The sequence below is a fragment of the Uranotaenia lowii genome, chromosome 1 (genome assembly GCF_029784155.1).
Source record: "Uranotaenia lowii strain MFRU-FL chromosome 1, ASM2978415v1, whole genome shotgun sequence".
NCBI lineage: Eukaryota > Metazoa > Arthropoda > Insecta > Diptera > Culicidae > Uranotaenia > Uranotaenia lowii.
Window position 1 is genome coordinate 154955971 of NC_073691.1, and position 17192 is coordinate 154973162.

General features: G+C 38.8%; 1 protein-coding gene across 1 annotated transcript; it reads left to right on the top strand.

Moving 5' to 3' along the window:
• The first annotated feature begins 10214 nt into the window (after nucleotides 1–10214).
• Nucleotides 10215–16271, top strand: LOC129738047 (uncharacterized). The gene has a single exon (XM_055729224.1). The coding sequence runs from the start codon at nucleotides 10215–10217 to the stop codon at nucleotides 16269–16271; it is 6057 nt and encodes a 2018-aa protein (XP_055585199.1).
• The last annotated feature ends 921 nt before the right edge of the window (nucleotides 16272–17192 follow it).

A 17192-nucleotide genomic window follows, 5' to 3' on the forward strand; every position in this document is an offset into this window, starting at 1 on the left:
TCAAAACACAACAAAAACTACACCAAAACTAAACATTTACTAAGGAAGAAAGTTGAACTCTCACATAAATCAACCTGCTGCTTCTGAACGCTTTTATTTCATCAGGAAGGACGTTTGTTTGTGAGCCTTCGAAAAAATAGATATTTCAAGATTTAAAAATTATATTTGTACCCACATTTTAAATTTTCAAAAACAAACTCAATCCAACTTATAGGTTTTTAAACGTAGAAACAAGTTTTGAGAAATTTTAAATTTCGACTTAGTTATCGATGACTATGTGGAAGAAATTGATGTTGATCTAAGTTACCCCGGTGATCAATGTTACCTCGTTTTACGGTAGTTTTAACTACATAAAGCTTAGCTCTTTTAGAAATGGGACAGTGATTGTTTGGTTTGTTTTAAAAACCAATCATTTGATTGAAAGGCCTTCTGAGAAGTTCATGAAAAAATAAGAAATAAATTATTCAACATTGTTTGTATGAAATATTTCTATTTTACTTGTGGCCCAGGGTTGGAAAACAAAATCATATTTCATCGAATCCAATTGTCTTGCAGAATTAGCAGGTTCATTACTATCACTTAAACTATCAAAAAATATATGAGGAGTTTCAATTCATTAATAGATTCATGTTTATTTAATTAATTTAAATGACTTTATAGTAAACATTTAAAAGTTCTATCCGGATTGATGCCGGATATTATTGAAACTTTTTACTTTCGATCATAATTATTAAAATTTGCGATAGTTTATTAAATTCTTAACCGTTTACTCTCTCTTTTTGTGAAAAAAAAAATCCACGATAAAAAAAATCTGTAGTTGTTAAATTTGACCAATCGCCAATGCTGAGTTTCTCTTTTGAATTTCCATTCCATTCCAATTTCAGGCTTAGATTTGAAATTCGAATTGTAATATTTTCAACTGATTTAACCGAAGCTTTTTACAATTGAATGAGGTACTTCTGTTTTACAGGTATTCTCTAATGAAGTAAATATCATGAATTCAGCTTATCTGTTCTCTTTCATCATGAAAACGAACTCTTTGTTGAATTGCTACTTAATTGAGTGTTTCTCTTATCATGAATATTTTTATGGTTTTAATCTTATCTTTATCCAAATTAATTTCACTAACCTCTTCGAATCTTTCATCGTTTTCATGACTTTTGAGAATTAGAGATCTTTGTTCAATGTACTAAACTCATTATCAAATTTTTTAACATTTAATTTCCATTTTAAATTTATGTTATTATGCAATTTAATTTCCATTTTGTATTTATGTTATCGAATGAGACCCTAGGAGTCAAAAGGATTAAAGGGCATAAAGCTTATTTCGAGAAAATAAGATATTTTGCCATTTCCCATTGTCCAAATTTTCTGTTTTTCATCTGATGAGAATTAATAATTGTATAAAATTATATAAAATTGAAATAAATATTTGAACTATGAATTGAAAATTTTGCAAATTTTTGCTTTGGTTTTGATTTTAACATTGATTTAATTTTATACAAGGATCATTTATCATTTGTAATTTTTTTATGAAACTTGATTGGAAATTATGATTTTAATTTGAGTCTCTGAATTGTTGTTCTGAATAAAACCTTATTTAAGGTTCTGAATTCTTAAACTCTTACACATAAGGAGTGTATTCAAAAAAAATGCAACACTTTGTTTTGTGAATAGCTTTTGCATGCATGGTTAGAAATTGATGAAATTTTCCGTGAAGCTACGTCCTATTGTATTTTTAACCTGTACAAATTTTTGTGATATTCTGTGAAGTGGTATTTAAGATATCGTTTAATACAGAAAATCATTGATTAAATATTTTGGGCAAGATCACGAAAAATTCAGTAAATTCTGAGTGGGAGACCCAAAAACAGCTGAAAATCAACTTTTCGATCAAAGTTCATATGGTAAACTATTCATAGAGTCATTCATTCCAAATTTCACTATTCTTGAAGTGAAGATGAATGATTCCATAAAGCTAGGGAATGTTAAAAGTTTTATCGAGCACAAACCAAAAATTTCGATAAGGGAAGTGACAAAAAAATTTGTGTGGCTCGTCTAGCTGACTTATAAACAGGTCTACTCGCCGTTAAAATAATCAAAATACGGTGGTCAAATCGTGAGCAAAATATTGGAACCGCTAGCGGGGAAATATTTTGAAAAATTAAGTAATGGACAGCAGAACGAACTCTTTAGCGGGCACCTGGCAAGTTTCTAGCCAAAAACTTTCCGTTAACAAGTCCCGCCTTGATGTTCGGGAGATAAACTAGAAAAAAAATGAAAATTTTGATGTCTAGCACCTGAGATGGCTGACGATCTGTGAAAGCTGCTGCAAATCAGTCAGTATTACATAACTATTACCACAATCAATGGCTAAGCATATGAATAAGGCTGCCTCCAAATTCGACCTTTTTCCCCTGAATAACACTTCCAGAGATCGTACATAGTTGATACTCAGTTTTGGTTGGATCTGGAGATGTGAAATAACTCGAAAACAGAGATGGAGTGATAACAAGTCAAATAGTTGTTTTTGTACCGAAGGAAGACAATCTGCTAAATTTACCATAATATCTATCAAATTCAAAATTTTGAGTAGGTTTGAAAGCCAAGCTTCAGGAAACAGAGAAAATAATCGAAAGTAGCCTTGATTTGGAAAAATGGTAGTTCATTGTATGCTTTAATAGATGGCACACGTGGCGCTCAAAAATAAAAGTCAATGACTCTATTCATTGGACGCTATTTCAAAAACCACTGCACAGAACGTCACAAAATTTTGCACATATAAACTATTCTCTTCTTTTACTTGATAGCTTCACTGAAAATTTCACCAGTTTTTATCCATACATTCACAAGATATTCACAAAACAAAGTGTTGCATTTTTTTTTTCGAATACAATCCTCAACTGTGTCTCCATGGATTTTGAATTTAATTCTTTTGTTTTATTCTGTAATTTTGTTTTATTTTAACAAACTGAGAATGCCTTATCTGTTAAACAATAGTTTTGATGATTTTGTTTGGTTCTGGAACGAGTTTTATTTTTTTCTCAAACGAATACAACTCTTTTCAAAAAGTGCTCAGTTTGTTGTCGAAAAGTAAGAAAAACGCTGCAAAATAGCTGCAGCGAATTTCTATTTGCCTGACCTAGCTCGTAAAGCGGGGCATAGACTACACAAATGGCCTGTACAAATTCGATGATTCCACGACGATTGTTTGATCTATGCTCGCCCACACACTATACAAACATTTTTCACGCGAACACAAACGATTGCTGGTGAAAACAGCAACAGCAACAAAAAAAAACATCTACACCCCGGCTGGGAGGATGGTTTGTACAAAATATTTCGATCCCGACCGATTTTACTGCAACCGTTTGGGCGCTCATTCAAGCAGTGCCATACACTATGCAAATCGTGTTTACAGCGACCAAATTTCATCGAATTTCATCGCATTTGTACAAATGTTGTGTAGTCTATGGCCCGCTTAAAGGGACATACAGTACACGCACGCTTTTTCATTCATTTTATCGGTCAGTTTTTCCCAAGAATACCTCGTCTAATCCTGGGGGAGGAAGACTGAATAAAAAAAGAAAAAAATCTTTCGAACGTCAAATTGCTCTCATCAATCTACCGACCAGTGTGAAGGTTAAAAATTTTACTTTCTTATTTAGTGATTTTTAATAATACTTGTTTGATGCTGAAAAGCACTTGTTTTGCATAAACCAATGATTCAATTAGGTTTGTTTTGCTCTGGCAAATTCTTGCATGATCAGGCGTATTGAGTCGCTCAAATTTCGTCAAAGTTTTGAAGCTGATAAATAAAAATGGTTTGATAATTAGTTGTTCTAAAAATATAGTTAAATCTAAATTTAGCACCGAAACAATTGAGTTACATGACTCGCTACAAGAAACTGATCATCTAAAGTTAAAATTTGAACGATTACAAATCTTTTCAACAATTGCTGGCTTTTTGCCGAACAGTAAAAAAACGATACAGAAAACGATACAGTAAATTTCAGTCTTCCTTCCCCAGGTCTAATCAATACGGGGATTATGGAGTAGGCGTTGACTCGCGCCGACGTCAACAATTTTTGCTCCGTGAGAAAATAATTTTTACTGAGGAAGAAAAAAGTTAAATTGGAGGAAGAATCACTATCGAATCTAGTCGAAAACAACCGCAAAGGTGTACAAAATTGTGCAGTGTGCTGTAGCAAAAAAAAACTACAAGATGTGGGGAGCATCAGTCTGGCTCCTGCAAACTTAAGATGTAGGGGAAAAGTTCATATGACGCCCCATGTGGCTAATACGCGCCACCCTTGTTTTGAAGAATCTGAAGCATTTTAAGCCTGCAAAATATTACCAATTTGTTCTAAATGCTGTTATTGATCATGGCAAGTATGAATTTTTCCTTAAAATGCCCCTGTGTCGTGATAATTTCACAATTTAGGTTTTTTTTCATTTCGATCTAAATTTTAAAACACTTTCAATAAGGTGTCACCAAGCAGAGAAAAACGAATAAGACAATATTTTCTGACACATCGATAGAGGAGAATCTAAACTACGATTTAATGCTAAAAAATTATACCGAACTCGCTATGGTATGCTTTTTATGGGTATGTTTTATCACGGCCCATGCGCTCGTTATAACGCGCCAATCATAGTAGGCTGAAAATAGCATTAATTTTTCAAAAAGGCCAATTTTCATTGAAAATGAACAAAAAGTCTAAAACCTTATTTTGAGCTTGAATTCAGCCCAAAAAATCTACTTTTATTTTTTTTTTTTAATTTTGATTAGTCCATTTTGATTTTATTTTCATTCAAAGTGTCTGTAAGTATTGGTGTGTTTTCGGTCTTCGGCTGCTTTCGGGTGTGTTCGGCTGCTAGGCGCGTATTGAATACACGGCGGCGCGTATTTGCAACACAGTTTTGTTCTGTGGCTTTGAATAAGGTTTTTAAAAATCAAGTTTTTGAAGCAACTATAGCAACTTGAGTAATAAAAAATCATAGGCATTTGTAGAAAACAATTTTCTTCAACGATTGAACCCATTTTTAACTCAATTTGAATGTGGAATACATAGAAAATCAGCGATTCGCTTAGGTGGCGCATAATAGAGCATGTTCCCCTACGGTAACGAATCAGCAAAGAATGTGTCATGTCGACGATAACCTATTTGGTGAGATCCAACCTTTTCATGATTTTGGACTTTTGTATTGTATTTTTTTTATAAAGTTATTGTACATAAAGCATATGAAGCGTTTGGTAGGGAACTCCACACTTAATTCCTCCTCTTGCTCCATAATCTTCATCTTGCATATTTAAATGTAAAAGAGATTACGTTGAAAAGAAAAATGAAGGACGGAAGTCTTTCAATTTCCAGGATGCTTACATGTTTTGGTAATATTGGTAAAATAAATAAGATGAAGAAGAAAAATACCTCGTTTAATCAATACTTTACGGGACAGCACCCTTTTTCTGTAATTCCCACTAGAACTCAAAATTTTCCTTTTGAGAAGAACAGAGCACAAGACGTAGAATCGGTTAGTTGAAACCAGAAGACTGAGATAAACAGAGAATCATCGTCAATGATCAAACAAATTTTGCAGCCAATGATTGATTTGTTATAATTTGTTGAGAGAAACCGGTGCTCAGAGAGAGTGAAAATGTGCTAATTGTTGCAAATTAGGTATTACGATTTGTTAAGCAGTTGTGGAATTTTGATCATTACCATTCCAAATGCAAAGAATTCTCTTTCCACTGCAATCCCTTGGCAGAGTTTCTTTCACGAAAACTCGGGCTTTCTCCCTTTCTCACCACAGAAGCAGATTTTTACCAGTCATGATACGTTTTACATAAATACTGCAAATACAAATTTAAACGTTAGTTTTGACAACATTTTATACATTTTTACCCCTATAGCCATAGATTTTTTGTAGAAACAACAGTCTTGGTACATTTTTAATTGTTTATTGAACAATTTAGAAAGAAATTCTTCACAATTTTTTTTAAAGATTCTTTTTGTGTAACGTAATTTTAATTTATGAAAAATAGGAAGCATAGAACTTTTCATAATGAACACATATATTTGTTGAACCATGCTAATTAATATTAGACTCTGTGTAGAATTAATCGGAAATGGCTTTGATCTCTCGATTGTTGGGAAAAAAGAGAATTCGCAAGAGAGTGAAGTTTTCTCTGAAATCACTTCAGTCTCATGAAAGCTAGTATGACAAAAAATGCAGAGCTTAACCACACGCTTCATCCACACGGTAGGTGTTTTGTATATTTTGAATTTACCAATCATCGTGCTTAAACCTATCAATCCGCGGCAACTTCATTTCACTTATAGAGGGCTAGGGCAAAACTGGCAGCCAACTAACCATTTCAGGATATGTGGGTGTGTTACGCGATCCAATTGCTCGCTACAGGCCGGACCAAACATTCATTTGTTGTGGCTCAGAATGGGAAGCTGAACGTCAGCCAGAACCCTATGTTTAGGTTGATCTGATATATTGCAATTGAACGTAGGCATATGAACGCTTTTGGAACGCTCCTCAGCTCTGGTGGGATATTCAATTGTGAACAGCCACTTGAGGCGGTAGTGACCTTAAGAATCTTGATTGAATGAACGTTCGATTTCTGGTCTGGTAAACTATGGATAAACATTCTTGTCGCGAATGTACCAATTTGTATCGCTATTTTTTTGTGTGTTCTGAGCTCGCATCTGAAATAAAAGGTTCACGTTTCAATAAATGGTAGGTAATTTTTGTTGGTTGGAATCGCACTCAACTTTCAATTTAGGCAAAAAAGAGAAAATTAAGTAAACAGGTTGCCTTTTGAATAGTTTTTTTTTACCTTTTAGAAATTCAATTATGAATTGCTATCTTGAAGGGTGTTCTCTAACTTTGTTTATGTCTTTACTCAATTGAATTTAAGTTTACATAAAGTTCAGTATAACCTAGGTAAAGGTTGCCAGATTGCCCGGTTTTATCCGGCCAAGCCCTGTTGCCCGGATTTCATTCAGAAATGTCCGGATTTTGCAGGGATTTATTCACATTATTTGACATATCAAACAAAAAAAGGGGGTTTTAAATTTTCTTTTATTTATGCCTGCAAAACAAAGTTTTATGACCAAGTTTTATAAAAATGATTATGAAAGTTTTTTTGATTGCCTTAAATACAATTTTAAAACGGTCGATAAATTTTCAATTTTTTTTCATGATTTTTGTTGAACAGTTTCTGGGTTTTTGACAAAATTTGCTCGGATTTTGGTCTTTAATTTTGAAATCATACACAGCAAAAATTATTTCCTTTAAAATTACGCAAATGTCCTGTAACAAAAAGGATCAGGACATTTACCGTTATTTTACAGGTCGACAACATGATTACGTGACATTTAATTTTTATTGTAAAACTTTTTTACAGGACATTTGCTGTAATTATAAATGAATCTTCGTTAACTTTCAAGGAAAACAATTTAAAATTACAGGTTTTGTTAATTACAGGTGATTTATTTTAAAGGTTGCAGTTTTCAGTGACACGTAATAGTCAAAAAAAATTTCTGTGTATGACCAAATTTTGCAGGGTTTTTATACATAATTTACCGGATTTATCCGGCCCGGATACGTGCTGAAAAAATTCTGGCAACCTTAATCTAGATGCAATTATGAAAACTTCTTAGAAGTTTTTTATTATTTTACAATTTAAATCTTTATTACATAATCGACAGAAGCTCCGAGAATTTATCAATTTTTTATAAGTTTGTGCGAGTTTAGTTTTTGGAAATGAAAAAGTTTAGTTTTTGAAGAATAAATTAAACATTCCCCGATGAGCTGCTTTCCGAAACAGATGATTTGCCTACCAACTAAGTTGCTGTTTCACCGTGGATGACGAAATCGGGTGGACGTTGGCCCGGGCTTATTCAGCTTAGCAAGATGTAGGAACCAGGTTAACGATTCCACAGAGGAGTGTCAATGCTGTGCAACAACAACAATTTGGTGAGCTCTTTCCATTTTTAATTACATTTTCACCCATCAATCCTACCTGCCAAGTAGGATTTCCCATAAACGCAAATAACCCTCCCTCTACCTATCTGAAACAGCATCCTTTTATGTAGGGTCGCATGAGTTCTCTTGCACCTGAAAAGTTCATTTCGCTGTTCAGATTATCCTTATACCCGGCAAGAAAAAATTCATTCCCGTTCATCGATTCCGCCTCCAAATGAATAAATGGGTGGTTTTCCGAAGGCGCAGCGGCTTGAGATTCCGAACTTAGAATATTTTCGGTCTTTTTCTGTAGAAGTCCAACTTCACGCACCCACACAGCTTAAAATTTCTTGTTTCTTTCGAATGTACGCAATTGCATTTCAGTGTGTTGGCTCACGGTCCGTTCACTTGGTTCAGTAGCGTGGCGGCTGGTGTTGTTGATATTGCTTGCGAAGACATTCAGTTTCACCCGTGCTTCGATCATGTGCGGACGTGGCGGTAGTTTTTCTATAGCGTTGTGCGTATGTGGAATTGACTACTGTTTCATGTATCAGTGTTCATAAGCTTTACTTACATATGTGATGAAGTGATTTGTGATAATGTGAAGTATTTGAAAAAAAAGGATCGGAATATGAATGTAAGTAAACAAAAACTTTAATTATTATATTGTGAATTGAATAACATGTTTTGAATTTAAAATTGAATTCTGAAATAAGAGTTTTGGAGAGTTTTGTATTTAATAGTCTGAATAACCAATAACCAATACATTCTGAAAAAAATTAACTATTCGTTTAAAATCAGCAGTATCATGCAATGAAAAATTGAAATACAAAAAAAAAACAACTATTTTCCTACGATCAATTTTGCAAAACCCCATCAAAATTTGAATCATGTTATTCAAATAACATGTTTTGATTCTGTAATTTGGATTATTTAATCCAAAAAATTAACATAATCAAACATTTCAAAATACAGACCTCGATCGATTTTGGCAACACGCCCGGAATTTTATGTTGCCAAAATCGAATGAAATCTGAATCTGAAATCTGAAATCTGAATCTGAAATCTGGATCTGAAATCTGAATCTGAAATCTGAATCTGAAATCTGAATCTGAAATCTGAATCTGAAATCTGAATCTGAAATCTGAATCTGAAATCTTAGTCTGAAATCTGAATATGAAATCTGAAACTGAATCTCAAATCTAAATCTGAAATCTGAATCTAAGTTTAAAGTGTGAACATTGAATCTGAAATTCATCTGAATTTGGAATCTAAATCTGAAATCTGAATCTAAATTTTATGAAAATTGAATCTGAGATCCATCTGAATCTAAATTTTGATTTCTAAAATAACCTTATGTATTTTATGCAGTCAAATTGCTGGATTTACCTTTTTTGCGATTTTTATTATTGATAAATGTTGGTGTTGCGACGTAACGCTCAGCCGTTACCGCTCGTTTAGATTAACAGTGTAGGGCGTATACAAACAGGAATGATTGACAGATTAAGTTGATAGTAGGAAATGAAAAGAAGAAGGTAAAGGTTAAAAGAGACAGGAAGAGGATTGAAATAGAGGAAAACGTGAAATTGATCGCAGAAAGTATAAAATTTACAGATAGTTCTAAATCTATAGAGAAAACTGGTGTTTTAGTCATTCCACTACTTGGATACTGGTGGTCAAGTGAATATTATCGGGTTTGAATAAGCCGTAAGTACTCTGAAGAGTAATTTAAACAACATACTTTATTAAAATCCACCTTTCTGGAAATATAGGTTAGAGAGAAGCTTGATACCAAGTTTCGGGGAAAATTTCCCGTATTTGATCAAATTAAACGTATAGCATAGTATTCGCTGAAATTGTTCTACAATATTGGCAGAGTAAGCCGGGAGAATATTGTGAGTACGACTAACATTAAACTTGAACCAAGCATTGTTAAATATGGTAATCATAAATTGTAGGTTAGAGCAAGATTCACGAGCGATCTGAAAATCTAACGTTGTGCGCCAAAAGTGAGGAACGACGCCACTAAAATTGTAAGTTACAACCTAAAACCTTTATTGAATTTACTCTAATGAATCTAACTTTCCTAAAAAACCACAGCTTAAAAGCAACAATAAAATTGTTCAGCTATACGGAAGTGGCGTTTCATTCCACCGCGACAACAAACTTTTAAGAATTTTAAGAATTCTACCCGGATCGGAGTATCCGTGATTGAGATGGCCACTAATTACACCATGGACGACCAGGATAAGACCATGGAAGAAACACAGTTCAACTGTATGGAGTGTTCGAAGCCGGATGACCACCAAACAATGGTAGCCTGTGATACATGTCACGGCTGGTGGCATTTCTCCTGTGTGGGTGTCGATTCGTCGGTTAAGAATCGCCCATGGTCGTGCCAAGCCTGTCGGCTGAAATCACAAAACCGGTCTTCATCGCAGTCCGGTAAATCCGGCAAATCGACAGCAAGCCAGATCAACCTGAAAATGCGGAAGCTAGAAGAAGAGCAGATGTTAAATCTAAACATTCTAGCTGAGAAAGAGAAGGTCCATAAAGAATTCATCGGCAAAAAGTATGCTCTTTTGGCGGAAGAAGCAGTAGCAGGCGAAGAAGAGGACGGAAGTGTACGAAGCTATCATAGTTCCCGAAACGTGGTTCAGCAGTGGTTGAAAGATCATCCGAGTACGCAGATGCAAGCGAACGTGGCAGGAAGTGCCCCAGTTACATCTGGCAATGAGGTAGCGGTCAATCAACGCACAGTGAACGAAACAACGGCAACTTTGTTGAGCGATTTACACACCACCTCTCAGGATGCTCCAAAGTCTTTGCCAACAGAAACTCCAGTCCGAGCCTACACGGGAACTGTCCCAAAGAATGTACCAGCCCAGCCGACCGTTGCCTTGTACCCTGCTGTCCGATCAACGCCGGTGAATACGTCGATGAGTATGTGTGCTCCGTTAGTTGGGCACTACCAAGCTGCAATTAGTAACTCGAATCCGATGTCTACAATGTATCCGACATCATTCGGCCCACGAATGTCTTCTACCGTGCAGGAACCAATAACATCCGGAATAGGTTTGAGTCAACCTACACTACCGTGGATGACTAAGCATCGGCATGATCAGTGTCATCAAGTACCTCTACCCTCATCCTCAGGTGCTGGAAGCACAAATCGAAACGACCAACCTTGGCAGTATCCAGTCAGCAGTGTACCGAACAGCAACCCTTATCGGCCATCAACATCCGAGCAATACAACCAACCAATGTACCCCCTGCTTTCTAAATGGATCGATGGGCCGCAACCAGCTGGTGAGGCGGTTCCAGTAGTTGGTCCTTCTGCCAGAATTGATCATCAAATCGCAACTGGGCATGGAAGACCGGAAGAAACAGCTAGGTCGTGGAACAGATTCCAGCATCAGATCACCGCAAGGCAGGCAGCTCATAAAGAATTGCCGATTTTCTCTGGCGAACCCGAAGAGTGGCCGCTGTTCATCTGTAGCTACCGGAACTCGACGGAAATGTGTGACTATACCGACGCAGAGAATTTGTTGCGCCTACAAAGGTGCCTGCGGGGCAACGCATTGGAAGCGGTGAGGAGTAACTTGATGGAGCCGGCATCCGTTCCCGTGGTGATCTCTACGCTAGAGCAATTATTTGGAAATCCTCAACGTATAATTGCTGCTCTACTCCAGAAAGTGCGGACCGCACCTTCACCGAAAACAGATCGATTGGATTCACTGATCCAGTTCGGCGTGATGGTTCAGAATTTAGTAGGACACATGAAGTCAGCACAACTACACACGCATCTGGCGAATCCTACCCTGCTGCAGGAGCTGGTAGAGAAGTTGCCCGCGAATCTTCAACTCGATTGGGCACTGTTTTTAAACCGGGTAGACGAGCCAGATCTGGGCGTGTTTAATGATTATCTCTCCGTCTTAGTCAAAGCCGCCAGTAAAGTTACTTTCACAAAGAATTTTCTAAGTAGACCTGCGAAGGCAGATAGGAAGGATCGAGATAAAGCTTTCGTAAATATTCATGCTCCAACAACGGAACCAAACTCGGAAAGAAAAGCTATTGTGTATGACCACCGTAATGACCCCAAACCTTGCTTCGTTTGTGGTAGTAGCTCACATAGAATCCGAGACTGTACTAAATTGAAATCCTTGGCAATTCATGCACGATGGCAAGTAGTCATTGACAACAAGTTGTGCCAGCAATGCCTCATTCCTCACGGCAAATGGTCGTGTAGATCGAAAAGAAAATGCGATGTGAATAGATGCGGTAAAGACCATCACCCACTTCTCCATCCCGGACCGCCGGAAGAAACAGCTGTTGTAGCCATTCACCAACAACTCCAGACGCCAGTTCTATTCCGTATCATCCCTGTGGTTTTGTATAAAGGAAATCTGAGTATCGAGACCCATGCATTCCTCGACGAGGGGTCATCTACGACATTATTGGAAGAATCCATTGCAAGCAAGTTAGGCGTCGATGGTGTTCATGCTCCGTTGTGTTTACTCTGGACGGGAAATGTTACGCGTAAAGAAAATCGGTCACAGAAAGTGAGCCTCGAGATTTCCGGTTGTGGCGGTGGAGCCCGTATGTCTTTGAAGAATGTACGCACTGTTGTAAACTTAGAACTACCCACGCAGTCGTTGGACTATGAAAAGCTGGCAGAGAATTTCCCGTATCTTTCGAAGTTACCAGTACAGAGTTACCAGAATGCATCACCAAAGTTGCTCATTGGTCTTGACAACTTTCATGTGGCAGTTTCATCCAAGGCACGCGAGGGCCGTGCTGATCAGCCACTGGCTACGAAATCGAGGCTCGGGTGGACGATATTTGGAAACGTTGGACCGAAATCGTGCAGTTCAATCCTAGCACCACAGCTGCACATTTCGGAATGCAAATCTGAACCCGACCTACACGACTACGTTAAACGATTCTTCACCGTGGAGAGCCTCGGAATATCCACTATCCCAGCAGCGAAATCTGAGGACGAACTTCGAGCAGTGGGTATTTTGGAAGAGACTACGATGCAGTTGGATGACGGTCACTACGAAACAGCGTTATTGTGGAAGTACGATGAAGTGAAGCTCCCGCCCAGCTACGATATGGCCTTTGGAAGGCTACGTTGCTTAGAAAGGAGGCTAGCGAAAAATCCGGACATGAAGGCGAATGTGAGTATGCAAATTGATGAGTACCTACGGAAGGGCTATGCCCACAAGGCTACGACTCAGGACTTGGAAACAAATCCCGATCGGGTGTGGTACCTGCCATTAGGCGTCGTAATTAATCCGAAGAAGCCGAAGAAGACTCGTTTAATTTGGGACGCCGCGGCAAAATCCAACAACATATCGCTGAACGACATGCTCCTGAAAGGCCCGGATCTGCTGATAGCGCTGCCAGCCGTTCTTTATCGTTTCCGCCAGAAGCAGGTGTGCATTACCGGTGATATCCGTGAAATGTTTCACCAAATCAGGATACGCAGTCAGGATCGCCAGGCCCAACGATTTTTGTGGCGAAGGAACGTGGAGGATAAACCTGAGGTGTACGTGATGGACGTGGCGACGTTTGGCGCGACGTGTTCGCCCAGTTTAGCGCAATACGTCAAAAACGTCAATGCAAAGAGATGGGAGCAGAAATTCCCGGAAGCAGTAGATGCCATAGTAAATAGCCATTACATGGATGACTACGCAGCCAGTAGAGATAGCGTCGAAGAATTGGTCGAGCTCACGAAATCGGTGCGTCAGATACATGCCTCGGGAGGATTTGAGTTGCGGAACTTCCTGTCGAACTCTGAAGCAGTTCTGCGGCAGATCGGAGAAGGCGTTCAAAGCGAAATCAAGCAGTTTGCGGAAGATAAGGAGAATGATTACGAGAGGGTGCTGGGTATGACGTGGTTTCCGAAAACCGACGAGTTTGGCTACACAGTGGCACTTCGTGAAGACCTTATGCAGCTGATAACCGGTGAGAAGCCACTCACAAAGAGAAGCATCCTGAAATTTGTCATGAGCCTGTTCGACCCTTTGGGATTCATGGCACACTTCCTTATTCAAGGTAAATTAATCCTTCAGACTTTGTGGAGAAAAGCCATTATGTGGGATGAGGTTGTCCCAACTGATGTAGAAGTAGCCTGGGAAAGGTGGATAAAGGTTTTCAAGAACATCGGGCAAGTTAGAATACCCCGTTGCTATTTTCCGGACTATGATGTGGAGAGTTATCGTTCTATTCAGCTGCACGTATTTGTGGACGGTAGTGAAAATGCTTATTCTGCAGTTGCTTATTTTCGGATCATCGATCGCGACCAGGTTCGGTGCTCGCTCATAACCTCGAAGGCCAAGGTAGCCCCACTGAAGCCAATGTCTATTCCCCGCATCGAACTGCAAGCCGCAGTTATTGGAAGTCGGTTAATTCAAACAGTTGAAAGTCTACACACTATCCCAATAGCGAAGAAGTTTTTGTGGACGGATTCCTGCACGGTCCTCTCCTGGATACAATCCGATGCTAGGAAGTTTCGTCAGTTTGTAGCATTCCGGATTGGAGAAATACTCGAACACACCAGGCCAGATCAGTGGCGCTGGGTGCCAACGAAACAAAATGTTGCTGATGAGGCGACGAAATGGTTGAATGGTCCTTCTTTGGATTCCAAGAGCAGATGGTTTAAGGGTCCAGGTTTTTTATACTTATCAGAGGAGCAGTGGCCGAAACAATCGAAACACGTTGAAACGGTGGAAGAAATTCGTCCAATGCACCTCCATAAAGAAATCGTTTTTGATTCGCCGATCGCCTTCGAAAACTTTTCTAAGTGGGAAAGATTATTGAGAACTATGTCGTACATGTTCCATTGGAGAAACATCGTGCGTCACCGGAACAAAACCGCCGAGGGATTAACCCAAGAAGACTTTCAGAGCGCAGAAAGAACGATCTGGAACATGGTCCAACGTGAGACTTATCCCGACGAAATGATTCTACTGGGCGAAGCTGAGATTCCGGAAAAGTCGTGCCGCAAAATTGAGAAAAACAGCCCTATTCGTAAACTGACACCATTTCTCGACAAATGGGGAGTCCTCCGTATGCAAAGTCGAATTGAGTTGTCACCGTGTGTTCCTTATGACATGAAATACCCCATAATTTTGCCGAAAACTCATCGAGTGACCCAGCTTCTTGTTGACTGGTACCATCGAAAATACGCACATGGCAACAGCGAAACTATTGTAAACGAGATACGACAACGCTTTCACATTTCAAACTTAAGGGCGGTAGTACAGCGAGCTGCAAAGAACTGTTGTTGGTGCAAAGTGTATAAGGCGAGGCCTGAAGCTCCAAGAATGGCACCATTACCGGAAGACCGACTCACCGCAGGTGGGAAACCCTTCTCAGTAGTTGGCATAGACTACTTCGGTCCTTACAATATAAAAATCGGACGATCCAGAGTGAAACGATGGGTTGCACTGTTCACCTGTCTCGTAGTGAGAGCAGTGCATCTAGAAGCAGTTACATCCTTGTCCACCGAATCGTGCAAGCTAGCCATACGTCGATTTATCGCCCGGCGTGGTCCACCAGCAAAAATCTACACGGACAATGGAACAAATTTCCTCGGCGCAAGCCGAGAACTAGAAGACCAGATCGTAGCCATCAACCAAGGACTTGCATCAATCTACACGGACGCCGAAACGCAATGGTGCTTCATTCCTCCCGTCACACCCCACATGGGCGGAGCGTGGGAAAGGATGGTGCGCTCGGTCAAATCAGCCATGTCCACTTTCCACGAATCTCGAAGTCCAACAGATGAAGTATTTGCAACAGTACTCTGTGAAGTAGAGTCGATTGTAAATTCACGCCCACTAACTCATCTTCCTCTGGAAACCTCCGAACAAGAATCTCTGACACCAAATCATTTTTTGCTGTTGAACTCAAACGGGACGAAGAAAATCGAAAAGGTGCCAACGGATGAACGTGAAGCTCTTCGCAGCGGATGGAACCAGTGTCAGCGGATGGCGGATCTGTTCTGGCAACGATGGGTGAGGGAGTATCTTCCTACCCTTACGCGTAGGACCAAGTGGCACGACGATGTTAAGCCGATTGCAGCAGGTGATCTTGTTGTCATTATCGACGACGGGATACGGAATCGATGGGTTCGTGGTCTTGTGTTGCAGACGAAGCCAGGTAGAGACGGCCGAGCGAGAAGTGCATACGTGCAAACAAGTCAAGGCGTTCTGAAGAGACCAATAGTAAAGCTAGCAGTTCTGGACGTGCAAGGATCGGATGAAGCCACGCCCCCTCAGTAGCTTTACGGGGCGGGGAATGTTGCGACGTAACGCTCAGCCGTTACCGCTCGTTTAGATTAACAGTGTAGGGCGTATACAAACAGGAATGATTGACAGATTAAGTTGATAGTAGGAAATGAAAAGAAGAAGGTAAAGGTTAAAAGAGACAGGAAGAGGATTGAAATAGAGGAAAACGTGAAATTGATCGCAGAAAGTATAAAATTTACAGATAGTTCTAAATGTATAGAGAAAACTGGTGTTTTAGTCATTCCACTACTTGGATACTGGTGGTCAAGTGAATATTATCGGGTTTGAATAAGCCGTAAGTACTCTGAAGAGTAATTTAAACAACATACTTTATTAAAATCCACCTTTCTGGAAATATAGGTTAGAGAGAAGCTTGATACCAAGTTTCGGGGAAAATTTCCCGTATTTGATCAAATTAAACGTATAGCATAGTATTCGCTGAAATTGTTCTACAATATTGGCAGAGTAAGCCGGGAGAATATTGTGAGTACGACTAACATTAAACTTGAACCAAGCATTGTTAAATATGGTAATCATAAATTGTAGGTTAGAGCAAGATTCACGAGCGATCTGAAAATCTAACGTTGTGCGCCAAAAGTGAGGAACGACGCCACTAAAATTGTAAGTTACAACCTAAAACCTTTATTGAATTTACTCTAATGAATCTAACTTTCCTAAAAAACCACAGCTTAAAAGCAACAATAAAATTGTTCAGCTATACGGAAGTGGCGTTTCATTCCACCGCGACAACAGTTGGGATGTATATATTATTTTTTTGTGTTCATACTTTATTCAAGTTTTTGTCCATTTTCAGATGAATTTTACATACACATGAATTATTTTCATAATTGTAAAATCTTTGATTTTTTATAGAATATATTTGAACATTAATAAAATTTCTTTTTGAATAAATCC

Excerpts from the sequence above, each read along its gene's own strand:
- LOC129738047 (XM_055729224.1), top strand. The coding sequence starts at position 10,215 with ATGGACGACCAGGATAAGACCATGGAAGAAACACAGTTCAACTGTATG.